The 27,978-nt window shown below is 47.9% G+C and overlaps 1 protein-coding gene across 3 annotated transcripts in view; it reads right to left on the bottom strand.

Moving 5' to 3' along the window:
• The window catches only part of ASTN2 (astrotactin 2), an 855,422-nt gene that overhangs the window by 540,078 nt on the left and 287,366 nt on the right, over positions 1 to 27,978 (bottom strand). For all 3 annotated transcript variants that reach the window (XM_082697137.1, XM_082697136.1, XM_082697135.1), the window contains one exon: positions 17,096 to 17,203. In XM_082697137.1, coding sequence (XP_082553263.1) covers positions 17,096 to 17,203 — 108 coding nt within the window. The remainder of the gene's footprint in view (positions 1 to 17,095; positions 17,204 to 27,978) is intronic.

Genomic DNA, 27,978 nt, shown 5'->3' on the forward strand with positions numbered 1-27,978 from the left:
TAAAGCAGTAATTCTCAATGATAGCTACCCCCCGGAGATCTTCCCTGAAACACTGGAGATGCCCAGGCTCCACCCAAAACCTATTAAATCGATCTCTGGAGGGAAGTCCAAACATAAGCATTTGGTTTTGAAAGCCCACACGTGCTTCCTAAGTACACAGGGTTGTGAACCATGCCAAGAGGGAAAAGTAACCTTTACTCAAAACATCCTTCAAGGAAAGAACACAAAGAGCTCATTCTCAAGGCCCAGGTCTCTTTCCACCTGGATATTTAGTTTTTATTCTTTTTTATTTTTTAAGATTTTTTAATTTATTTATTTGACAGACAGATCACAAGTAGGCAGAGAGGCAGGCAAAGAGAGAGAGAGGAGGAAGCAGGCTCTCCGCGGAGCAGAGAGCCCAATGTGGGGCTCGACCCCAGGACCCTGAGATCATGACCTGAGCCGAAGGCAGAGGCTTTAACCCACTGAGCCACCCAGGTGCCCCTAGTTTTTATTCTTCTTTATCTTCTTTTATTTTTACCTCATTAGGTTAAAATGAAATACTTTTAGGCCTTCAAGGGTTTCAAGACCAGACACACAATGGTTTGAATGAGTAACGAAAGAGGGACAATTTTTTTCAAGATTTCAAATCAATTTATACACTTTTGAGATCATCTGACCTAGCTACTTGAGATAGTCTCCTAGTATATAAACTGGACAAGCCAGACCTGATGCTGCTACCATCTCATCATCACTTATCACCTGCCATGAACTGTGATGAGTGCTTTCCTTGTACTATTCCATTTCAACCTCAAGACCGTTCTTAGCAGAAGAAACCATGCATATGCTATTACATAGTTGAGAAAAGCAGGGGCCAAAAGGATAGAGTGACCTTCCCAAGGTCACTCTGCCAAGACTCATAACTAGCTGTGTTTGGCTCCAAAGACCAGACATTAGACACCATACAATGGGCTACCTTCAGCAACTGTTTTGAGGACAGGCAAGGTAAAAATGATAACCAGAAGATAACCAGACATATATAACCTATTGTGATTCACCCACATGTTTTTTAAAACAAATTGTTCTGTTTGTCTTCGAAAGTACTTATTGTGGCTTATAAATCCCACCCTTCCTAAAAAATCATTCTTCACAATTATCTGGTTGCATAATATTCCATCAAGTTGATGCGTCTAGTTTACTTAGCCATCCCCCTACTGTTGGATACTTACGCTCATTCTAATTTTTCAATATTACAGATTATGCTACAATGACTATCTTCAGGTTTACAGCATCATGAAAAATGGGTAGTGTCATGGAAAAAATATGGTCATGATAAAATGTCAAGTAAAAAAAATGAAATGCAAATGTGTGTGTTGATTATAGTTACAATGATGGGGAAGAATATATATGTAAATGAGGATGGGGAAAATGATATGAGCTCTTTCTTCTAGGAGGTTCTTGCTCAATTCTATTTTTCTATTTTCCTCCAGTGGTATTACTATGAGTTTATATTAGTGGAAAAAAGTAAAAAAAAAAGAAAAAAAAAAGTATGTCACCCATAATGGGGTTAAAACATCTTAGTTCCCTGGATGTCCTCAGAATGAAGAGATGAGCTTAAAGGTCAGTGGTCTTGACTTACTCTGTGGACAGCAACCATAGAGAGAGCTTCTGAAAGGCTGGGAACCATGTCTTATTAACCTATGATTCCTAAGAAAGTCACACTGTTCCTGGAATCTATAATGTGTGTTAAGGGATAAAAGGAAAAGTCAATCAGAGAAAGACCATTATCATATGATCTCTCTGATATGAGGAATTTGAGAGGCAGGGTGGGGGGTTGTGGGGGTTAAGGAAGGAAAAAATGAAACCAAATGGGATCAGGAGGGAGACAAACCATAACAGACTCTTAATCTTACAAAACAGAGGGTTGCTGGGGGGAGGGAGGTAGGGAGAAGGTGTCTGGGTGATGGACACTGGGGAGGGTATACGCTATGGTGACTGCAGTGAAATGTGTAAGCTTGATGATTCCCAGACATGCACCCCTGGGGCAAACAATACATTATACATTAATAACAAATTTTAGAAATAGGAATAAAAATAAAATTCAGTTAGTATATATCACAAAAAAGGACAGAATTTCATAGCTTCAAAAGGCCTCATATATAATTTATTCAAATATATTCAAATACCATATCCCAGCTGAATGGATGGAAAGCCAAAAAGACTTGCCCAAGGTTCCCCCAACACTTGAGTGCAAGAGCTGTGGTTGATGCCATTTTTTTCTAAAATCTACTGTAATTAGAAGAAGAATATAGTTAGCAGATTTGCTCAGTGGAAGCCATGGAGGAGACATCCTTCACCAGTCCAACCCAGAACGGGTATGAGTCAGTGACCTAGGGTACTGTACGGCGTCATGCGTCTTGAGCTAATTACCGATCTCTCCCAAATCCCTACGGCCTGCAGCCTCGAAGCTGCTCTTATCAAACAGCTCTGACCTGGGGCATCTGCTTCCTTCTCATGGAGCACCTAGGGGTTTGACTGTACCTGGGATACTGACTGAAGAACATTTTCAAACCAGGACACATGACTGAGGGGAGCGCCCTGGGCCTTTTCAGTTTCTGGTTTGCACCTTCTCCTAGGATAGTCTCTTCCTGCCATGACTTCATTGATCACCCAGTGGCGGCTTCAAATCTAAAATGGCCCGGAGATTGCCACCCCCTAAACACACTGTACATTCCCCTCCTCTTGAATGCAGGTGGGACTGTGAATATGATGTGATACCTCTTCCAGATTACGTGACCTGTTATCTGACAAAAGTGAAGGGATTTATCAGATGTAGTTAACGAACCAAATCAGTTGACTGTAAATTGCCATCAAGGAATTTACCCTGGATGGGTCCAGCCAAATAAAACGAGCCCCAAAACCAGACTGAGGCTGGCTCATTTGGTTGAGTGTCAAGCTCTTGGTTTCAGCTCAGGTCATGATCTCAGGGTCATGAGATTGAGCTCCACATTGGGCTCTGTGCTGGGCGTGGAGCCTGCTTAAGATTCTCTTTCTCCCTCTGCCCCTCCCCTCTTGCTCGCATGTGCTCACATGCACTTCCCACCTTCTTTCTTTCTCTAAAAAGAAAAGAGACTGGAGCCTTGAAAGAAGAGAGTCTAATCCTAAGAGATGCCTTCCTGCAGGCCTTGAAGAAGCCAACAGTCATGCAGAGAGCTGCCCCATAGGACCACAATAAAGGGCCAGAATGTGCCTCTGAGCCCTGGGAGGGTCCCTGGCTGACAGCAGCAGCGGAAACAGGCATGCCCATCAGATAGCAGCAGGAAAGGACTTCTGCCAACAATCCTGTGCTTTTGGAAGAGGGCCCTCAGCTGAGGAAAGCCCCAGCCGACTCCTGGGTATCAGAGCCTGAGCAGAGAACCCAGTTTTGACCTTACAAGACGTCTGGCCTACAGAACCACTGTGAGACAATAAATGTGTTTGCTTGGAGCTGCCATGTTTGTGTCAATGCATCACACAGAAGGAGAGAGTGAATACACAGCCTTTCCTAGTGAGTGCTCTGCTGTGCTCAGAGCTGGCTAGCAAGGTCTTGGTCTGGTAGTCCTACAGGCACCTCCAAGGCAGCAGCTCTAACACCAAGCTTATCCCCTTCTCTCCTGAAGGTCTGCTGCCCTGCCCTTCCCTAGCTCTGTGATTCTCCCTCTAACCCCTATGCCAGAATCCCACGCTTGTCGTCCGCAATCCTCCCCGGCTCACCTAGTCAGAGCCAGACAGCCATGGGGTTCTCACTGGGTTTCCACATGTCCCCGATAGACAGCCCTTCCCACGGATTCCCAGTGAGCTCCCTCAACAGCCTCCCAACGGGTCTACCGCCTCTAGTCTGTCTTCCTTCCGGTTCTTCTTCCACGGTGGACAGACTTTGTTAAAACGGACACAGGATGATGGTTCTTCTTCAAAAGCCGTCTTGGGCTCCCCATTTCATGTGGGTTCAAGTGCAAGTTCTCTCTGGCTCACGGAGGGATGCGTTCATTCAGCACCTGGCCACCCCCATGCATTCATCCCTCAAGTAGAAGCTTTAATATGGGTTCTTCAAGGAGGCCTTTTAGCCTTCCACCAATTTCCCCATTATCTTAGCTCCCCCTCTCTTTTCTTTTTCAAAGGCAATTCTCAACATTTGAAATGATATATTCATTTGTGTGTTTACTTGGGAAATAGTCTCTTCCTCCCCCTTTCTCCCTTGCAAGACTGGAGGATTCACGAAGGTGGTCACGCCATGGGTCTATTTGCCATTATATACCTGGTTCTTAGCCTGGATTCTCACCAGAATTAGGTACGTAGTCAATGTTAGTGGATTAAATGAGGGACTAAAATGAGTGAACTTGGCATTCGATGTTTCTCTTGATCCCTTCCCAATCTTTTTTCCTCACTATCTTCATTCATATTTCTTAGACTCTAGTGACGCGCACTTCTGCTTAGTAATCATATAAATCCTGTAAAGTGGGATTATAACCTTCATTTTTGAGAGGAAAGAAACCGAGACCTGGAAAGTAAACCAATTTGTCCAAGATCACCCAAAGTGAGAGCCAGGACTGAATAAGGTCACGCGTGCAAACCTCTTGCAATGCACCCGACACACAGTGGGCAGTCATGACCGGCACGTTCACCTCTTTATCTGGGAAAACGTTTTGCAAAGGTAAGAGAATCTTGGCCATCCCAGAGGATTGCAAAAAAAAAAATGGGGATGACAGAGTGTTGGTGCTTGGGGTGGGAAGCAGAGAGTCACAATCTTTTACTGTAAGGAAAAGGGGGGGGGAATCCTGCTGAGCCTAGTTGAAAAACAAGAAAGCAAGAGAGACTGATTATTCCTTCTCGCTAGTGTAAGCAACTAAAAACGACATGTTTGCTTTATCGCCTTTGGTCTCCCATTTGATTCCTGACAGCCGTCTCCCTCCCTTCGATGCAGGGCTGGGCTGTCAGGGGCTGAGCTGGTTGGCATCACAAGGGAGGAGGAGAACAGAGAACAGTTTAAACAATATTTCAGGGACCATCGCTGGATTGTTGGGGGGAAGAGGTTGGAAGTTGTCTGCCTCCCTCGCTGCATTCAAGGACCCCCTCCTTTGCCAACATGATGTTTGGCATACTTGATGTTTCTGGGGGTTTGGGGAGAGGTAGTCTGGGAGGAATCATTAAAAGAAAAAAAAGAAACCCATCAACAAAAAAACAATGTCTATTTCTTCTGAGGTGTGAGAGAAGGGAGAAAAGAGAGACATCAGACAGAAGGCTTCATAGCCCGTAACAATTCTGAATGCATAATTTTCTCTTCTCTAATGTCTCCCTAAATAGGGCCAAACTCTGGTGTAGATCAAAGCGAGGTTTCTGCATTTGACTGTTCTTTCAGGAAGAGAAGTCCAAACTCCCAGTCTCATCCTTCCATGAGGGAAACTAGAATCTCCCCCAGAAAGCCTGCGTGAGCTACCAGAATCTTCCGGAAGAAGGTATCCACCTACTGCACATTACAAACAGCTAACTACCAGGGCAACAGTTACGATAAGAGGCAAGATTTCCTTGGAGGCCGATACTTGGGTGTGGTGACATGGGATTTGGGAGCCAAACAAAATGGCGGACAAGCCTCAGACCTGTGACCTTGGAGAAATCACTCTGCCTGGTGTTGGTTTCATTCACAAACCAGGGCAGTAACTGATCATGTAGGAAGATGAATGACTAAGCAAGGGACCAGGCACAAACGCAGAACTGGACAGATACATGGTTGCTGGAGCGTCTCCTCCTTCCTCCTACAATTGTTATTCAAGTTCCCAGCCTGGGAAAGATGGGTGTGGGGTGCATTCCATGGGGGCCCAATGCCCAAAGAGGAACAGGTGTGTGTGCTGGCGGCTAATAGGTCAAGGAAAGTGTAGATTGGTTTTCTCAACTGTGGCTGAAAATGAGAAGCTGAAAAGGATTGTATACAGATACTCACACCCCTTGACTAGACATTCCCAGGTAATGGGTCTGAGATAAGTGTTATTTGCAAATGGTGCTTTTAAAAAATCTTTCCAAGTGATTTTGAGATTCATCTGGGTCACAGAACTACGTAGCTCCAACAGCCTTTCTCACCGCACAGCTGAGGACGCCTCTCCTGCTGTTGACTCTGACCTGGCCCAGGTCCTAGGACTGTCCCTCCCTCGAGTGGGTAGCACCAGAGGGTCCAACCTCCTGCTCGGACCCTAAACATTCCGTCTCCCCAGCAGACCCTGTCCTCTATTTCTGATTAGAGACCCAGGGCACGGACCCTTGGACTTTGGGGTTTGCTTTGTCCCACTCCCAGTGCACTGGCCCCTAGGAAAATATCTGAAGGTTTAGACTCTTTCTACAACATGGTCCTCACAGCCCAGCCTCTGGCTAAATTATTCCTTTGTTTTGTTTTTTTTTTAAAGATGTTTTATTTGTTTATTTGACAGACGGAGATCACAAGTAGGCAGAGAAACAGGCAGAAAGAGAGGAGGAAGCAGGCTCCCTACTGAGCAGAGACCCTGATGCAGGGCTTGATCCCAGGACTCTGGGATCATGACCTGAGCCTAAGGCAGAGGCTTTAACTCACTGAGCCACCCAGGTGCCCCTAAATTCTTCCTTCTTACTGACAGTTCTTCTCAATGGGGAGCTGGTAAATGCTTAACAACGGGCTCTCTGAGGAGGAAGGGAAAGCTCGCACTGCTGTGTTGGCTGATGTCCATGGTGTGAATCCTTTTACAGTGGCTGATGATAAGCGACCAATGTGACCTCACTCAGAGCAGCGTTGGTAATGAAAAGCACAGAATGCTCTTACAAACTGGTATGGGATGGCTAGAATAGAGCACTAAAGTTCTACCATGTTTTCCTCCTTGGACCTGATATCCGAACCTTTATTGTTGGCGGCGCCCGGGAAGGTCGCTCCCCATGGAAACCACCTTTGTCCTCCATACTGAGCTCACTTCCTAGCACCTCAGCTGGTTCTGACCACTCTTGTTCCTGGCCCTTGCTCTTGTCAGAGCAGGTGATCCATGGAGGGCTTAGAGTGGAAACCAGAAAGCTGTCTGGGATCTGATGAGGCTTTCTGCACCAGCACAGATGCGGGTGTCGACCTCCTGTCCTGGCACACACCTTGTTCCAGGTACTATGATACGTACGTTCCACGCATCTCCTCAATCACATAATGGTCTGACCGGATTTTGAAGCCAAACTACTTACGTTCAAATCCCAGCTCCCCTTCCTTCATGGCTGTCTAGAACTCAGTATCCTTATCTGTAAAATGAAGATGAAAATCTTCCCTTCTCAGTCCTGTTCTGAAGCTATGGGACGATGCATATCAGGAGCACAGACTGGCATAGTCAGAGCTCAAGAAATCCCACACCGTTTCTTCTGTTCTTCTCTTCCTCCCTCCTGGTTGTCTACATCTCTACCACGGACACTCAGCCTGGTATCGCCAACAAGAACGTAGAGAGCATCATGTTTTGCCTCCCTTGTTGAAAGACAAGAACCAGAGGCTCAAAACCTTGCTCAAGTCTCATAAACAAGCAAACACTTGGGATGGGAAACTTCTAGTAGTCATGGTATAGTTTTGCTTGGTGCTTCCTTCCTCCGTCCCTGTCTTCCTACTTCCCTCCCAGCTCACCCAACACCCCCGCTTCCTGGCTTTCCACCCCATCCTAACCTGTCCCTGCTTTCCCCGTGCCCATGTCCACGTCTTGCATCACCTGACAATCCTACCGCTGATGGCCAGCTCTCACGTCTGAGCCCCCAGCTGAGACTTTGTCAAGCCATCCTCCTTAGGAGTCTCCGTGCTGGGCAGGGAGGAGGAGGCCCGCTGGGCCAATGGGGTTGAGAGAAATAAGGACTTTGGAGCCTTGCTTCTCAGTCCTGGGTCCCCTGCATCCCAGGAACACCGAACCCCCGAACCCCCGTCCCTGCCACCACTCCCTCCCTCCCTCCACAGCCTGGGCACCGGAGGCCTTCTTTCCAGGTCACTCTAGCTACAAAGGCTTAGAGAATGATTAAATACCAATCCTTCTGTCTTTTGGTGTTTATCTGGCCTTTTCTAGCAGCAGGTCCTAGGGATGTGCCCGGAAGGCTGGCTTCGAGGGAGCAGCCCGCAGATGGGCCTGCCATAGGGGCTGACCGGAGGCGAGGGGCGAGGATGGCAAAGGGAAAACCCATATCCCGACGTCCCCCGGAAGTCATCCCCATCAAATTTATGTTCTTACTGAAAATGTTTAGTCTTGTTTTTGTGTCTCTTTAGTTTTGTTTTTCCCAGAAGCAAGACCGATGTGCAGATCAGCACATTGGAAAAAAGGCCATCACGTCTTTCTGCTGTGCCTCACTGGTTACCATTGAGTGAGCAGTGATCACGAGGCAGGCCCTCTCAGTAAACAGGGCCTGTGCACACATCATCTCCTCTAATCCTCATGCCGAGCTTAAGGGAGAGTAGAAGGATGAATACTAGATTTGTCCTCCTGTATGCAGGACAAACAGGCTCAGAGAAGGAAAGTGCCTTTCCCTAAGTCACACAGCTAGGCAACAGCGGAGCAAGGATTTGGACTCCTGCCTGCTGTTTCAGAATCCTACCTACCATTACCCTACAAGGGCAACTGTTGACTTCATCTTTTAGTCTAGAAGGAACTTCAAGCCAACGGAAAAGCGGCAAGGAGAGGAATGGTACAAAGAACATCCATAGACCCTTTGCCCAGATTCAATAAAAATGTTGACCCTTGGGACGCCTGGGTGGCTCAGTTGGTTAAGCAGCTGCCTTCGGCTCAGGTCATGATCCCAGTGTCCTGGGATCGAGTCCCACATCGGGCTCCTTGCTTGGCTGGGAGCCTGCTTCTCCCTCTGCCTCTGCCTGCCATTCTGTCTGCCTGTGCTCACTCTCTCCCGCCCTCTCTCTCTGATAAATAAATAAAATCTTAAAAAAAAAAAAATGTTGACCCATTTGCTTTGCCATTTGAAAAGGCAACATTGTAAACTTGGGGAAAATGCTTCCCTTTCCTGTGCTTTGGTTTCTCCCTACATAAAATGTTTCAAGTCCTGGGGTGCCTGGGTGGCTCAGCGGGTTAAAGCCTCTGCCTTCGGCTCAGATCATGATCCCAGGGTCCTGGGACTGAGCCCTGCATCGGGCTCTCTGCGTAGCAGGGAGCCTGTTTCCTTTCTCTCTCTCTCTGCCTGCCTCTCTGCCTACTTGTGATCTCTATCTGTCAAATAAATAAATAAAAATTTTTTAAAAATGTTCCAAGTCCTTTCCTTAGGACTGGAAAAATCCTGTGGTTTGATAGCAAAGGACAGATAAAGGGTGGAGTGGAGTGGGGACCACAGCCATCAGGGCATGTCTCCTGCTCCTGTCTCCAGCCCATCTGCATTATTCCCTAAACCACAGACTCAGGCTCTTCCCAGTTCTTGCCATGTATGCCCCTCCCACCCCCCTTCCCCACTGCACCACGTAGCCTCTGCCATCACACAATGCAGGTCCTGTTCTGCCAAACTTTCACTCCACCCCATGCCCATTCCCCAGAGTCTCCACACCACGCTCACCCACCTCCCACCGCCGCCCGCGCAGTCTCCTACCCTCAATCCCAAGGGCCTTCTTTCCTGCAGACAGGGCTTGAATTTTCCCTTGCCTGCCGTCTTTCTCTAAAAGAGGATTAAACCGTGTGTGTGTGTGTGTGTGTGTGTGTGTGTGTGTGTTGTGTTGTGTTGTGTTGCTGGGGAGAAGCACAAAGAAAAAACATCATACATCCATACAATGAGCACAAGGTTTTGTTAACAATTCAAGAGTTTTCATCGTGACAGAAAATCTCAGTTTAAGAACTGCCGAATTAAAACAAGTAACTAAAATAAAGAAAGAGGCAAAACCGGGGTGGGGGGCACTTGTGCTCTCATTGTCTCTGCTGGGGAGCTAATTGGCAAAGCCTAGAGGAAAATGCATGGAATTGGGAATAGGAAGATGTAGGTTTCTATAAAACTGGCTGGGCAACCAGCGGATGAGAAGAGCAAGGTTCAGAAAGGGAGAGACAGTAGCCCAAGGCCACAGAGCCACCCACGCAGAGCTAGGCCGGGAGGCCCACGCTGGGTACTTGCGCTGCTGGAATCATCCAGCAGCTGTGGCAGCTCTGTCTGCAGCTCAGTACTGTGCCTGGGGCTGGACAGGCCATCTGGCCTTCTCATCTGGACCTCCTATTATACACTAGCTTCTCCTGATCAGCACCGCTTCTCTGTGCGAACCGCGGTACCCCCCCCCCCAGGAGTTTATGACCACCTTGAGGCTTGGCGGTCCAGGCCCCTGTTTCCCACAATGCCCAGCATCCTGCTTAGTAAGGTTGTTGATTCCATAAATATGAGTTAGACTACAATGAGCTTCAGACCGGATGGCAAGAGGCGCCCGTATCCTTGTTTGACAGATGGGGAAACTGAGGCCCTCAGAGGGCACATGCTTCACAAGGGTCACTGAGCGAGTTACAGTAGGGCTACAGACTTCAGTACACTTCCCCTACCTCTGATTCATAAAGGTGAAATTCTGCCCAGTGGGAATCTATCATCTCCAGCTACTTCATTAGTTAATCCTGTGGGACACGGGCAGAACTGCCGGCGCCCAGACAAGTGATGGATTGAATGGTTATTTCCTTGACCATACATAGACCTCTGTGCTTGACAAATAGACTCCTTTAGGTAGCAAGATCATGCATGAAATGAAATCAGATTCATTTCACAAGGCATTGTGAGATTTCGCTCATGCTTCTTGCAGCGGTCCTACGGATGAGGGTCCCCTCTATGGTGTGGAGGTTTCGGGGCAGGAGTCAGCAAACTGGGAACCACAGGTGAAATCTGGACCCACATCTGTTTTGGAAACAACATTTCCTTGGGACACATGTATGTTCCTCCATTTACGTGTTATCTTTGGAAGCTTTCAAGGGACAATGGCAGAGTTGAGGAGTTCCAACAGTAACTACAAGACCTGCAAAGACGACCAGGTGTATGAATCAGCCCTTTACAGAAAGAGGTGGCTGACTCTTGATTGTGGAGACCCTACCAGACCCAAAGAGACTCTGTTTCTTAGTTTCTTTGTCTCTCTTTTTGCCCACTCGCCATATCGATTACGATGGCTCTCTGCTCATGGTGTTCTACCTGGCTATACCAGACGCCTTTGAATGACTGTCTCAGTTCCCTTATGAAAAAAAAAAAAAAAAAAAAACCCAAGACTCACGGAAGCCAGGGTTGAGTCTCAGAATGTATCACAAATCTCTTTCCAGGAGCTCCTATTGCCAAAAATGAAATTTCAGCTGACTTAATTTTGGGCTCAGGATGCTTTCAAGGAAAGGGAAATTTCAGGAGAAAGAACAGAATTTCAGAGTCCTGGAACCTCCCATCTCTGGAGTTGCTCCCTCTGGGAGGTGGGTGTTGACAGCTCTATTTTATACAGAAGGACGTGCTCAGGAATGAAAAGCCCACCATGGCCACACCAAGGGGATGGGGCAAAGCCAGGATTCACAGCCAGATTGAGCTGAATCTGATGCCACTTATACGTCTCTTGTGGGACATGCTACAGAGAAACCGAGGTAGGAAAGCCCCATTAGATGTTCTCCTTCTCCTCCTACTCCATGTCCTTGCTCTACCTCACCCCTGGGTGTATCCCTCTCTGCTGGGGAACTTCCTGAACTTGTGACATCCCTTCAAATTGCACAAACTCCAAGTATGCTCAAAGAACCAGACAGAGTGGGTTTCCAATCTCAGTACTCAAGCCTTCCTCCCACTACCCGACACGTTCTTCCCTGGGGCCTTGAAGTGGAAGAACAGACAGGGCTGAGGCCTCAATTCTGCTCACCAGGAGCAGAAAAGAGAAGAGGAAATGAGTGCAGACTCTGTTCTTGCAAGTGGAAATGGAGTGAGCAAAGGTATGAGGGGCAGACAGAAAAGCAGCATGTGCTCTGGGCACTTATAATAATAAAGACACCGGGACAGGACTTTCTTTCATTCATTCGTTAACCATTCATTTAAAAATAGTAGCCCAGTGCCTACCCTGGACCCATCCCTGTGTTTGTTGCTGGAGATGGACATCTAGGTACAAATGGCCATGTGCCTCTCCTTGTGATGCTTCCAGCTCTTTGGAGGATACAAACATCCCCCCAGAGAACATGCTGGTAAATTACAATGATGAGGAAGTCTGCAGAAGGGTAAGATCACAACCGCTACTGTAGAGTGAAACAGAAATCAAGACGGGATGACATGACTGAAGACAGGCTGTGCTATGTGTTAGTGGAGATGTCACAGTGAAACAGAGGGCAGGGCCACAGGAGGTGGAGAGTGCATTCCAGGAAAGAATGTCTGCAGAAGTTCTTGTGGGACAGGTATGGGAGTGCTGGAGAAGAAGCCTGGGTGGCAGGAGGACACAGAGCCCTGGGGAAATGGGCGACTGACCACTCAACACATCCACTGAAATGCAAAAGGAAGGACTGAAACTTCCAAGCAGAGAAGCAACATGACCCCTGTTTACATTTTTAAAATGGTCACTCTGGCTGCAGGGTTGAGACTGGGCTAGAATGCAGTAAGTGAGATGGTTGAGAAGGGGATTTTAGTGGGTAGCGACAAAGGATGGAGGTGACAGGGACTGGGATGACAGTGACGGTGGAGGGAGATCGATGCTAGGCACTGTAGTTGCAAAGGACCTGCGCATGGTCCCATTTAATCCACACAGTTACCCCAAGGGGGTGCTATGGCCACCCCATTTTAAAGCCAAGACTATGGAGACTACTGGCTCCTGTCCCATGGAAGGATGGATACACAGCGACAAAGACAGGGCTGAGCCCTAGGTCAGCTTCCAGTTCCCACTCTTCCAGGAAGCCCTCCCAGATTTCTCAAGCATTCCTCTCTCTCTCCTTTTTCCCAAAGCTGGAACAGTCGGAACCATCCAGAGAATGAGTTCTACTTTGTCTTCCCACATATCTACTACCTTGCCCAGCACCTCTTGTGGCCCTCAGGAAGACTTTCACCAACGTTCACTGACTTGCTTTTGAGCACGCCTTTCAACCTCTACTTGTCTACGGGGGAGGTAAGACTCATACACAGGCAGTGACTTGGCCAAGGTGATGGCCAACGTCATACTGAGAACTGCTGGCAAATCCATCCAGGACTGGAAACCACAGCTCCTGATGCTATCAGATGACCCCACAGTATGGACCCCCTTCCGAACCCTTCAGAGGTGGCAACAGTTTAACACCCTAATTGCAGTCTGCCTACCCCTAGATTCGGGCTTGTTTGCAGCTGGAACTGAAGGGGGGAGGGTGAATGAATATGGATTCCCAACGCTCTGAGGTCACACTTTCCAACACCTGGTATGTAGAGATGTGCCCTTCCTGGATGTTCTAGCTCTTTCTTCCCCGGCCTCATTGCACTTTAGCACCTTCTCCCTGTGACCGTCCGGATGGCCTGCATGGTCTCGGGGAGTCTGCAGGGAGCTGCTGCAGACTGTGGAAAGAAGAGCTGCTGGGATGGCGGTGGCAGAGGCCGGGGAGAGGGCTGGCACGCGGAGCTCGGGCAGGCCTGGCGGTGAAGGCACAGGCCAACGGGATGACAGAAGTCACTCGAAGGTGAGGGACAGACAACCTTTCCAAAGAGAAAACCAGGCAAGAAGAGAGGCATGTGGGAGGGGGAAGACAAGGTGCAAGTGAGGCCAGGTGCCCGGGTGCATTTCATGAACAGGGGATTCTCGAACATACACAGCCAGTCCTGCCAGCATGACGAAGAAGGGACCTCAGAGACGTGGGCTCCCCCAGGTCTCAGAGAAAAGACCAGACACCTGGACAGGTGGAAGGACTTGCATGGGGTCCCACAGCGCTGGCCCAGATTGGGGATCTGCCCACACACCTGTCCCAGTGCTCCTTCCCGGGCCACTTAGCTCCCTTTACCACCTACACATCTCGTCTCGCTCCTTCACCCCTGCCTGCGAGCTCGAATGACACGAACTGATTTTAAACCTCACAACACCCCCTCGAGCTTTAATTTCCCTAGCCTCACTTGTCAGAGGAGGACACTGATGTGCAGAGAGATTAAGGTTCATGTTCAAGAAGGCGCCGCTTGTTGGTGGTGTGGCTGGGACTGGAACCCCGGCAGCTCCCTGTAAGCATCAAGTTCTCACTCCTCCGAGCCAAGGCTCTCTCACCCCCATGGGCTCCCAAACTTTCCCCAGCTCACTTCTGTGTTGTGCATTTTCCCCATGAGGGCAGGGAGCGCTGAAGGTGCTTCAACTCTCTCACACACACAAGAAACCGCAAGGAAGGGTCACAGCCCTTGGAGGGGAGGACCGTGGTGTCTGCAGAAACAGGCACGGGGCCCCGGATTCACTGTGCTGCACAAAGAACCCGAGCACCAGCAGAACTGATAACCGTGACGCTACCACACACAGCGTCGGGAAGGCTTTCCCGTGACCTTGAAAAGAGGGCAGAGGAGCCTATGCGAAGGGCGTTGAAACTGGCAGCTCCTTTGGACTCTGTCAACTCCCTTCCCTGCTGCAGTGTTCTTCCTGAGCATCTGTCCCCATCTAACATATTTATATTTTGATACAATGCAAGCTCCACAAGGATCGGTCTGTTAAAAACTGTTGTTTGATTTGTGTCCCCAATGCCTAGAGGAGTGTCAGACACACCGTTGGGGCTTGACAGATATTTGAAGTCCGTGAGGGAAGGAGGGAGGGAGGAAGGAAGGATCCACCGGGAAACAGTTGGTGAGAAGAGGAGGGAGCGGTAGGAACGGGGGACCAGAGACAAAGGTAAGGAAGAGAGAAGAAGAAAGAGTGAATGCGGAAGAGAACAAAGGAAAGAGAAGACTGAAGAGAAGGAAGCCCTGATGCAGGAGAGAAAGGGAAGGAGAGAGGAAAAGCAGACGACAGGAACAGGAGCAAGAGCAAGAACATGCAACAAGCAGGCCAGCAAGCATCCCAGGGGCCTGAGAAGCAAGAGGAAGACATGGCTGGAACCACAGGCAGAGGGAGAAGGACTCAGCCCTGTGGACAATCAGAGGGACAAAGCAGCAGCACTCAGCTGGCAGGAGAGCTGGAGGGAGGTCGGGGGAGGTGCGGGGAAGGTGCGGGGAGAGGGTTTGCATCACAGCCCTGACTCCCCCCACCACTCAGCCAAGAAGCACAGCCTGGCCTTCTGCAGCCTTTGGAGGCATCGGGCCAAACCGTTTATCTGGAGTCCCGGGGCTTGCTTTTGCTTTTCTTTTCAAAGTTTAGCTCCGATTTACAAGGGGCGTGCTCCGTGATGGATGTTTTTCCAATTAGCTGTAAACAGCCCAGTCTTGCAGAGGAGATCTACCAACTTCCCCAGCTCTAATTCTGGCTGCTGGACTGGGGGAGGGAGAAGACAGGTCAAGAATCATCCATCACCAACTTGGAAATCAACGCAGCAGATACCAGGGGGCCAAGGCTGGGGGAGGAGGGAGGGGCAGGCCCGATTGTTCCAATCACTGCAGAGGCTGCAGAACTTTCCCAGTTGATGGGTCGTAAGAGCTACTCCCCGCACAGGGTCTTTTCAGTGAAAGGTACCAGGAGTGGGCACACAGAGAAACCCACAACGAGAACTGAATTGGCGTTACTAAGGTCTGTTTTATTTGCCCTTAGTATGCACCTGGTGCCATGACAAGTTTTTTAAAGATTTATTTATTTATTTGAGAGAGAGAGGAAGAGAGTGCACACAAGAGGGTAGGGAGAGGGACAAAGGGAGAGAGTCCCCAAGCCGACTCCCCGCTGAGCACAGAGACCCACACAGGGCTCAGTCCCAAAGCCCTGAGATCAGGACCTGAGCTGAAACCAAGAGGTGGATGCTCAACGGACTGAGCCACCCAGGTGCCCGCATCGCAGATAGTTTATATAGCTTAACCAAAATCCATCCCTGAGTATATGAGGCGATTATGAGGCCCATTTCACAGATGATAAAATTGAGGTGTAGGGGAGATAGATAACTTGCCCAAGAGCAAAAGTGGCCCAGGGCAGCTATGTGACCGATGCCCTTTAAGTGTCCACCAGGCATGTGTGGAACACACGCAGAAGTGTTCTACAAGAGCGATTCTTTCCCTCTTCCCTACCCCAGGAACTTCTTCAGCCCCATGTGTGCAGAGGTGAGAGGGCCACATGTCTTGATGAATTGCCTTCATGTTTGCCAGAGGACCCTGACTTCTTTCTGGGTCTAAACCTTCAATGGTTTAAGCCCTCGGAGCTCTCGTTAATCACTGACATGGAATACATGTTTTACCCCCCACCTCCCACTCCCCGTTCCCTTCCAAGACTGCAACCTTGAACTAGCTATTTCCCCATCCATACTCAGGGATGAGCAACGACATTCACAGGTGATTGCCTGAAATATGCTCTATTCTCCCTTCGGAGTATGTGCAATCATCAGAGAACTGTGGACCTCAGCCGCAAGACGTAGCCCTTTATGGAGTCCTGCACCCGCTTCTGATGACTCCTCACCCGGTCATTGTAAGAGAGAAGGATACGGATTTCACCTGGTGAAAACACTCTCACGAAAATCAAAAGGAGTCGCCTTTAGAGGAACCTACTAGAGAACCTGCCCTCTGGTCTTGGTGGCCGGTAAGAAGAGTTTCCTGAACAAATGCTTCTATCCCATAGATGCTGCACGTTTTTCCGCTGAGCCCATTTCCCTTTGCATGTTGACTGTTAAAGCGCTGCCTTAAACGGCCAGCCCCTTCTAAGAACGACGCACCACAGTACGCCAGAGATCACCCTGCATCGATCCAACCTGGGTTTGAATCATGTTCTTTATTCCTATTTTACTTTCCATCTGATTCCTTTACTTACTTCATTCCGGTGCTGGATTTTTTTTTTTCCTTTCACTGCATAAACTTAAAAAAACCTTCCCCAAATCCGTTGAGGAAGGAGGTAGGACGGAGAGCAAATAAAGAACGGAAGGGGAGGCCATAAACCACCAACGCGAGTCTAGAGGGGGTTTCGGATGCCAGACTGTGTTAACTGCATCGGGACGGGGTCGAGGACAAGCTGAGGTTTGTCACGGGGCACGGAGTCTGCTTTCCAGGCTTTCTTCCTACAAACACTGGTTCTGGAACCTTCCCCAGGACTCCTTACCTTTGCTGCGGCGACGACTCCTGTACTGCTCCGTATAGAAGGTCAGCTGCGTTTCGTCGTCTGCCTCTGAACCGGAAGTCCCCTTGGTTCTCCCAAAGCTGATTCCCCCTGAAAGGAAGAGCAACCCATTAGTCACATACGCCTCCTGGAGCTTGTTAAATCCCAAAGATCAGCAGCCCCATCCCCAGGCTTCCTTCTGTAAATCCCAAGTGACACAGGAGCTAGCATGATTTATGGATGGAGGTCGGCTCTGCGGTGAGGCAGATCTGGGTTCTTAACCATGGCCTGGCGGCCGTGAGCTCTGTGACCTTGAGGGGACACCTTCTTTAGCTGAGCCCTGGGTTCTCTCTTAATAAAATGGGGACAATAACTATTGACTTTGTAGGGTTTCTATGAAGATAAAAGGAGATAGGATACATAAAATACCTGGTTTGTGGTGGGTCTTAACTAACTGATAGCTATATTGTCACTTAGTCGTGATGAGCCTGCCTCTAAGAAAACACTTCGGGCAACTTAATTTCACATACATTTCAAGCAAGTGCTTCCTGGATGCCAAGCCCAGAGCCAGACACTGGAGGTACAAAGATAGATACAGCCCAGTTCTTGCCAGCCGGCAGATCATAAGCTAGTCCAGGAGACAAATGGGATCCTAAGGAGGCTTTAACCTAATTCATGGTTATGTTTTTCCCCACAATGAGATGCTGAGAATATGGGGGAAAGCAATCCATCCCAACACGGAGCACCTGAGAAGGTTTTATGGAGGAAGCGGGATTTAAGTCAGGGCCGGAAGGATGAATGGGGCTACGGTGGCAGAGAATGGAGTTCCAGGGAAAGGTAAGAGTTGAGCAACCCCGGGGGGGGGGGGGGAAGGGGCGCGTGGGCTGGGGAAGGGCAGGGGAACAGCGAGTAGAGAGATGACAGGAAGGACCCCGGGAGCCTCATGATCGACGCTCCACTGCCACACGGAGGTCGGCTTTTGGGCCTCACGGAGGGTCCCAGGGCAAGAGGATGTGTTCATTAGTCACGTACAACGTGAAGGACAGGACAATGGCACCCACGCCTCAGAGTGGGTGCCGTGGAGGGCAGGAAGCTGGAGGCTCAGGGATCCCTTGGTGAGAGGCATGAGGCTCTGGCTGAGGCAGGGGGCAGCGTGGATAGAAAAGAGAGGGTAGCGACAGGGGGTTCAGAGACACACTCAGGATGTGGGGCCACGGGGGACGCACTGACACGCAACGGACAGTGGCTTCCAAAAATGATCAAGATTAGAGGCCAGAAAGAAATATGCCAAAATATGAATAGCAGTTAATTCTGCAGAGAGGAATACATATATATATATATATATATATTTTAAATTTTCTCTGTGCATTTATTTATTTACTTACTTACTTAATTATTGTTAATGAAAAAGCACAGGATGTGGGAAGAGAGGCATTAAAGCATTGGTAAAGTCTTGGCCCTAGAGAGGGGACAGTGCAGGGAGAGCTTCCGAGCATGGTGGGGCGCATCGTGGGCAGGCAAACAGGGGGCCTTGGGTTTGGGTACAGATCTTCGGACACTGACGTCGACATCCATAGCCTGTGTTTGGGAGGAGACTCACGGCGGAGGCGGATAAGCCTGATGAAAAAGTAGTTGAAGGCAGGGCAGAGAGGGAGACCACTCTCCCCTCCAAATATTTTGTATCTTCTGAATCAAGCCCCATACCCACCTACTACCTGATTGAAAATTCTACTCGAGGAAACGACAAACATAGATCAGTGGGGAACATGGCTCAACTCAAAGACGCGTTCCCTATGCCACTTCTCTGGGAGGGCCTTCAGTCTACAGAACTCCCACGTGCAGACACTCTGCCTGCAGTATGGTCATTGTGCCTTCATTGTTTCATTCCAGCAGCACGTTGAGCAAGGGGCTACGTGCCTAGAAGATGCTGATGCATTACTGCCTACAATCCTCATCACGATATCCTCAGAGCAAAAGTGCCATTAACGACCTGGATAATAAAGACACAAAGACACGCATGGGCAGAGTCACACAGCTGAGGAGTCCTAAAATTGGGATTCAGGACTAGTCTGTCCAGCTCCACATTTGAGCTTTCTAGGATGCAAAGTGCTTTCCTGGAAATAACTCAAGAGGGAACTTCAGGGAGGGCAGGCTGTCCATTCAGCATCAGGGCACCAAGTTCTCATCCTCCCATTCCGAACCCACACCCTTGGAGGGAAGTATACTGTGGCCCATTTTATAGATGAAACCCCCATGTTTCAGAAAACAAAAGGGATTTGCTAATAATGAGTGAAGTTGGACTCAGTATCCACATATGACCAACAGCCAAGTTCAAATTTTTAACCACTTTCGACACTGCCTCTCAAAGTAATGCTCTGTAACATGGAAAGATTAATAACCGCCCTCTCTCTTCCCTGAGACAGTGTGTTGCCATCGATGGGAAAGTATAGGAGACAACAATGTCTGATCTTTGTCCTGGAAGGTGTCTTTGGCCTGTCCCCTGTCCCAACCTCCAGCAATGGAGGGTAGGGCCTGGAGACAGCAGGAGACTCCAGGTTCTACAAAATGCAGCCCTTTCTTTAAAGGCTCTCTGCTTTGAAGTGGTGTTGGCCGAGGCCCCATGGACATTCTGGAAACAAGGAAAGAGCAAAGATCTCAAAGGTCAGGAGGGCTTTTTAAACTTCCATTAACATATTCTACTGTTATGGGGAAAAGGACAGAGAGAAGGAAGGGGGAGAGGAAGGGAGGGGAGGGGAGGGGAGGAGGAAGAGGGAGGAAGTGAGGGAGAAGGAAGGAAACAGAATGGAACTAGGAAGGGAGGATTTTTGTTCATCTACACATAATTCTTGGCCAAGGGGAAAAGGAAGGCATTGGATAAAATCGTTACTTTATGCTCAGAGAGCACCTGTCATTCTTCCTACTATGTTTTGGGCAACAGAGACAAAGGGGAGGTTCTATCCCTAGCAGGAGTCTACCTCAGACTCCCCCACACCCCCTTCAATCTCCACCACCCCCCGCTTAATTAAAACATTCCAAGGAGGGCACCTGGGTGGCTCCGTGGGTTGAGCCTCTGCCATCAGCTCGGGTCATGATCTCGGGGTCCTGGGATCAAGCCCCGCATTGGGCTCTCTGCTCCAGGGGGAGCCTGCTTCCTCCTCTCTCTCTGCCTGCCTCTGCCTACTTGTGATCTCTCTCTCTGTCAAATAAATAAATAAAATCTTTTGGAAAAAAAAAACAAAAAAACACCAACAAAAAAACATTCCAAGGAAATCCTTTCTCCCCCCTTTCTCATTTTCCTTCCTCTCCCAAACAAATGACCTACTATGCTCCTGCCCTGGTGAACATGACAGGCAGGACTCAGATAGGATCCTTTCCCTCGTGGAGAAAGTCACCAGACATTTCAAACACAATTGAAAAAAAAAAAAGAAAGAAAGAAAAGAAAAGCTCACCAATGCCTAACACTCTCTCTGCCAGGCACTGTTGTAACCCTTACACATATCGACTTGTTTAATCCTTAAATAACCCTAAGAAGGAGGTTACTACTTTTATTCTCTTTTTAATGGATGAGGAAATGAAGACAGGAGGAAATTAAGTAATTTGCCCAGGGTCACACAGCTTGTCAGTAGCAGAACCACAATTCACATCCCGGCAATGGCTGTAGAGTCTATTCCCTTGGTCTCTAAACCCGCGCACAATAAAATATGCAGATAACTCCCTGAATGTCCACAGCCACGCCTGTAAGGAAGGCATTACGTGCCTTGTCTTCCACATGAATAAGCTGCGTCTTGGAGCTGCTGTGAGGCGGGAAGTGAGGGAGTGGAGACAGAATCGGGTCTGCTTCCCTGCAAAGCCGGCCTCGTGGCTAAAACAGTCTGGGACACTGTGTGTGCACACGCATGTGTGTACGTGTGTGCATGTGTGTGCACATAGGCAGAGCAGTGGCAAAGCTTGATTTCACCTGCAAGGATTAGCAGGTGTGTAATGTGCCCCCACCACCAAAAAAAAAAACCCAAGGAACATTTTCCTCTTCTCGAAGCTCCTCGCTTGGACCTCTGTACTTGTACTATTGGTAGGAACTCCATTCAGGCTTAGCTAGATCTCTTTTTTTTTTAATCTTTAGAAACTTTATTTGGCAGACAGATGACAAGTAGGCAGAGAGGCAGGCAGAGAGAGAGTGGGGGAAGCAGGCTCCCCGCTGAGCAGAGAGCCTGATGCGGTGCTCGATCCCAGGACCCTAGATCATAAGCTAAGCTAAAGGCAGAGGCTTAACCCACTGAGCCACCCAGACACCCCCAGGCTTAACTCGTTCTTAGGGCCATCTCCACCATTCCACATGCCCAAGCACATGGACATCACAGCCCTGACTACCATGAAGGCTTCTCCAGTCCTTCTCCACTCCACTCTGACCTTAGCTCCTTCCTGTAGGTAGCAAGCAACCATTTCCAGAGTGGAAGCTGAAACTCAGAGAGGTTGCTGCTACACCAACCTGTCCGACAGAAGTAGAATGCAAGCTGCATATGTCATTTTAAATGTCCTAGCAGCCACATGAGAAGGGGAAAAAAAAACAGGGGCACCTGGGTGGCTCCGTGGGTTAAGCGTCTGACTCTTGATTTCAGCTCAGATCATGATCTCAGGGTTGTGAGATCAAGCCCCACGTTGGGTTCACACTCAGCAGGGAGTCTGCTTGAGATTCTCCCTCCTTTCTCTCTTCCTCCGCACCCCTCCCATGCTCGAGCTCACGCTCTCAGTCTCTCTCAAATAAATAAATAAATAAATAAAACTTTAAAAAAAAAAGGAATGGGAAAAAACAAATAGGTAAAATCAATTTTCAGAATATATTATATTTAACCCAATACACTAAAAATACTATCATTTTAATATGTAATTCACACAAAAAATGATCCACATTAAAATACCTTATAAATTTTTTTCATGACAGGTTTTCAAAATGCAGTCTGTATGTTAGGCGTGCAGCACCCCTCAATCCAGACTATCTGCAGCAAATGCCTATCAGGGAACACACTTCCGGGTGCATTGGACCACAGGTATCATGGAGCATAATTAATGGCCAGGATCGGGGCACAGAGAGAGATGAGTAAGTCACAGACCCCACTAAAGTATTGCATCTTTTTTTAAAAATGTGAATTGCATTAAAAATGGGATAGCTCAGATTCCACTAGAAGACCAGAACCATTGGTTGTATCTTCAGGCCCCTAGGGGTCCAGCAGTTCTCTATAGGAGTGTCATCAATGAGCCACGGCGGTAATGCCCTTGTGTAGAAAGACGAGACTGTGCTGGGGTCAGACCTGAGTCCTAATCTGAGGTCTCACTTCTTGGCTGTGTGAGTTTGGGCACGCACCTACCCTCTCTGAGTTCATCTTTAAAAGGAGAGACAGGGACGCCTGGGTGGCTCAGTTGGTTAAGCAGCTGCCTTCGGCTCAGGTCATGATCCCAGCGTCCTGGGATCGAGTCCCACATCGGGCTCCTTGCTCCGCAGGGAGCCTGCTTCTCTCTCTGCCTCTGCCTGCCATTCTGTCTGCCTGTGCTCGCTCTCTCCCCCCCTCTCTCTCTGATAAATAAATAAAATCTTTAAAAAAATAAAATAAAAGGAGAGACAATACTCAGCCTACACAGTCACTATGAGGAAAATGACAGAATGTGTGTAAAGAGCATAAACACCAGAAAAGTGAGGGTGAGGGCACAGGCCTCATCCATTCGATGTCTACCTGAGTTTCACAGGAGAAAAGAAATGCTGCTGGGGATGGGGGAGGGGCGGTTCTCCGCTTTCTGTGACATCCTGGGGAGGTGGCAGGCACCCAAGTCCTATAGCCTCTCGGCGTCCATCTAGTCCAAAAGGGCCACAGGCCAATTACACACGGACTTGGAGATGATTCAGACAGATAGAAAAGGGCCCCCTCTGCTAGTATTTTAATATGAAATTGGTGATTTAGTGAAGTAAAGTGCAGCCATTAATTATACAGGACTCCTCCTGTCTTTCCATTTCGGGCTGAGGGAATGTGAGAAGGGCCCGAGACGGGCAAGAGGAGAGGAGAGGAGACGCCCTTCGTCCTCGTTCCACGGGCCCCGGCCCTCTGGTCCTGAACCATCCGGAACGGAGCCTGGAGTAGACGGGCGAGGCCCCTTCTCTAGTGTGGTGAGCACTGCGTAGGGCACTTCAGATGCAGTGGCCCGTCTACACGTCACAAGGGGCCCAGGAGGGAAGCATCTCCTCGATTTTATTGCGGGGCACACCGACCCGCAGGTTCTCAATGCTGCTTCTCAGAGATCACACAAATGACGAATGGCGGAGTCCCCAACTTTGAGTGACTTTCGTGTGATGCTCTAACCCTGTGCTCTCGTGAAAAGGCAAGTCCTTGGTCTGTAGGGAAATGCAAACCCAAGCCACAATGAGATATCATTACATAGCCAGGAGGTGGGCCATCATCAAAAAAAAAAAAAAGAAAGAAAGAAAGAAAATACCAAGTGTTAGAGAAGCTGTAGAGGACCGGGAACCCGCCTACATGGCTGGTGAGATACCAAATGGTACAGCCACTGTGAGAACTGGTCTGACAGCTCCTCACAAAGCTAACCCCACAATCACCACGGGGCCCAGCAATTCTGCCCATAGGCATGCCGTAAAAGAACTGAAGACAGGGCCTTCAAATAAACCCGTGCACACGAACGGTGATAACAGCACTATTTATACTAGCCAAAGGGTAGAAACAACACAAATGTTCATCAGCTTGTGTACGGAAAAACAAAATGTGGTGTAGCCACACGAGGGCATATTGAGGCAATGTTACTCAGCCCTAAAGGAATGCTGACACCTGCTAAACATGGACGGACCTTGCAGACATCCTGCTAAGGGAAAGAAGCCAGACACAAAAGGTCATGTTGTACATGTTTCTATTTATGCAAAACATCCAAAATGAGTAAATCCATTGAGACCAAAAGCAGTGGCTGCCTGGGCTCGGTCGATGGCGGAGAAGAGTGGAGAGTGATTGCCCATGAATGTACGGTTTCCTTTTGGGGTGATGGGAATGTCTCGGAACCAGACGCAGGTGGTGGTTACACAAACTTGTCAGTGTGGGAAATGACAATGAATTACGCACTTTAAAATAGTTCGTGGTTGATCTTATGTTGTATGAATGCTACCCCAACAAATAAAATGCTAAAACAAAGAGGCCCTCTGTAACATCACAAGACTGGGGGTAGAACCGTAGAACGGGGAACCTGGGACCAGTGAGAGACAGCGAGAAGGCACGGTGGGACACAGAGTAGGGACTTAGAAAGCCATGCTGCCCGGGGCTGAATCGAGGCATTCCAATCCCTACCCAAGTAATCACGGCACTCCCTCATTCATTTATTCATTCACCTAGCAACTACCGACCGTGTCCCCACTCTATGCCAGTGTTCTAGACACTGAGGATTACAACAGTGAATGCAGCAGGCAAAACCTTCCTGGCTTCAGCAGCTTCCTTTCTGGGGAGGAAGCAATTAGGATATTCCAGGCACGATGCAAAGCCCTCTCTACATAAGAATCATTTCAATTTTACTGATAAATAAATGAAGATATGCAGAGGTATTTAGAGGCTTTCCCAAGAGGGGAGAGATATTTGATGGCAAACAAAGGACCTGATGATAGGTTTGCTCTGGGGCAAATCAAGGCATCTGAACAAATTGAAAGTCACATTATGGGAAAGTCTAGAGCAGGATCGGGGGTGCCTGGTCTTTCCAGGCCCTGTGAGAATTAACTCATTGCTCTTCTTTGCAAAGCTACTGTCTCTGACTGTGCTGCCCTTCCACAAGCCTGCTGTGCCAGTCCCTGGGAGGGCCACCCCTCCACACTCCATCTCCCGCGCTCTTGGTATCATGATGGATGGTGGTGACATGTTAAATTATTCAGGCTCCGTGTCTTCCTCGAGCTGGTGACAGTGATATTGCATTTTTAGATTGCCCAGAACTGCACCAGATAGAGAAATATGTAGCTTGGGAATGCAAAAACTCATCTGACCCCCAACCGTCCGGGGAATACAAATGGTGCCAGTTGTGGGAAGAAGACAAAGGCGGCTAAAACGTCCCACGCCCCCTAAACCACACAACTCACGATTGCTTTGAGCTCTAGGGCTAGACCACAGATGTTCATATGCATCTACCACTTGAAGAGGCTCTGACCACAATCGCTACCTGTCACGGGGTGCTGCTATAGGCCAGGCACTTTGCCCAGAGGTGACTATCCCATCGCCATCCTTCCAAATGTGCCAGCCAGAGGCTGAGGACACAATGCTCCTCATCTGCAGTCACACAGCCAGCAAGTGGAGGACCCAGATGCCAACTCTGGTTTACCTGATGCCCCAGGAAGGAGGACTGGGAAATATTCTTGGGGTTCATGTTGAATTTGTAAAACTGATCATTATGGTTAATAAAATCCTTATGGTAAGGTATAAATAAACATAATAGTTAATTATTTCAGAAAAAAATGGAAATGACCTAGAGGCCCATTTTTAGGGGACTGATTTTTAAGAAATGGTATACTCTTAAATAGACTTACATGAGGCTGTTAAATACAGTGACATAAATGTATATTTATTAATGTGTAGACCTCTCCATGATACATCATTGAGGGAAAAAATATACAGCAAAGAATGCAACGCGAGATTCCACTTGTGTAAATTTATACACATTTTGCTATTTAGTGTGGATTCCACTGAGTGTGCGTAATAAAAAATATATTTAAAAATTTTAATTTAAAAAATAAAGATGTAAATCAATCTGAGATGTTTATGATCTAGAGCTCTAGATCATAAACATCTCAGATTGACTTATGTCTTTATTATAAACTTTACTATAAACTTTATGCTAAACTGAATTTCGAAATCATACCATAAAACTATTTGGTATAAAAGAACCCTATTCTGTATGAAAAATACATAGCCACTAAGTATATAAATGTATGCATATACATACACTTTTATGCAGAAAAAGATACTGAAAGAAATATATTAAAGTGCTTCAGTGGTTATTCTCTGGGTAGTTAAGATTTGGGGTATTTAAAATGTTTTTCTTATTGTTGTTGTTCTGCATTTTAGAATTTTCCTCCTATGAGAATGAAATGCTGGGTAATTTTAAGAAACACTTAATAAAAGTTATGTTTATTTTCTTTTTTAATAAATGGTTTTACTGCTGCATTGTAAGCTCATTCTTCACTCGAACTTGAGAGTAAGACGGCCATCCCAGAGGTAATCATCCCATCACCCAAGAATGGAAATATCTCAATTTGTCTCCAAATTTTGGCCCAAAGAAAGATCTAGGCAAGAGACAAGCTCTCCAATCAAACTTAACTCAGTCCCTCATGAAAATAAAGCTTTGCCTTTATTTCCCCTGTGGGAGCCTGCAGTTTGCCAAGATGCCAGTCCCAGAATCTCTGGCCCCACACTCCAGCCTTTGGTACCCACTATCAAAGGTGGACACTGCTTTGCCTCCCCTTGAATCTGGGCTGCCTTAAGGATGTGTTTTATTTTTTTTTTATAATTTTTTAAAAAAACTTTTAATAAACATATGATGTATTATTAGCCCCAGGGGTACAGGTCTGTGAATCACCAGGTTTACACACTTCACAGCACTCACTATAGCACATACCCTCCCCAATGTCCATAACCCCACCCCCCTCTCCCTACCCCCCTCCCCCTGGCCCCCCTCAGTTTGTTTTGTGACATTAAGAGTCTCTTATGGTTTGTCTCCCAACTGATCCCATCTTGTTTCATTTATTCTTTTCCAACCCCCCAAAACCCCCACATTGCATCTCTACTTCCTCGTATCAGGGAGATCATATGATAGTTGTCTTTCTCTGATTGACTTACTTTGCTAAGCATAATATCCTCTAGTTCCATCCATGTCATCGCAAATGGCAGGATTTCATTTCTTTTGATGGCTGCATAGTATTCCATTGTGTGTGTGTAGACATATATATATAGTGTATATATATTGTGTATATGTGTGTGTGTATATATATACATATATGTATATGTGTGTGTGTGTGTATATATATATATATAACCTCTTCTTTAAAGAAAGTGTTTTTTAATAAACAATCACCCGAGGAAGTGACTCTGCATTAGAAATGGGTCATAAAAGGCCATGCAGCTTCTGCCTGGCTTTCTTGAAACACTAACTTTCAATTGTTTACCTCCTCGTTGGAAACCTGCCCCTGCACCGTGAGAGATCTTAACCACATGAAGAGGCCCCCACGTAAGTGGTGCCACCAACAGTCTCAGATGAGCTGGGAGAGAAGTTTCTAGATGATCCCCACCCCACACCCTCCGAATCCCTGGGTCACCCACAGATGTTGGGACTATTCCCAGCTGAGACCCAGTCCTTGTAGAGCTGGGACAACTCCTCTGTCTTCCCTTTGTCATTTATGGATTCCTGACTCCTAGGTAACATGAGCATAGGGTTGTTGTTGTTGTAAGGCAATAAGTTTAGAGTGATGTTTTATGCAGCAGGAGGTAACCAGAAACCTCCCCTTGTCCAGTCTTACAAAAATACCCACATTCCTTCCCACCTGTCATCATAGGGCAGCCCTAAGCCCTAAAGATGAACTGGGTGTCCAGAGCCCCAGGTCCGAGCCTGTCTTGTTACTAACATGCTATATGCCTGGAAAAAGCATTAACACCTAGCAAGCATCACAGAACGCTTAGCACCTTTACTGGCTTCCCTGCAATGGTAGGCAGCTTCTTTGGCCCTCACAATGACTGGCTGAGATAGGCATTGCTACCCCCATTTGCAATATGAGGAGACTTCAGGTCAGAGATACCACAAGCAACTTGTTCAAGGCCACACAGTTCATAGATGGCAGAACAGACTGTGAGGTTGGCCAAGAATCAAGT

This window comes from Mustela nivalis (assembly GCF_964662115.1).
Source record: "Mustela nivalis genome assembly, chromosome: 13".
Classification (NCBI taxonomy): Eukaryota; Metazoa; Chordata; class Mammalia; order Carnivora; family Mustelidae; genus Mustela; species Mustela nivalis.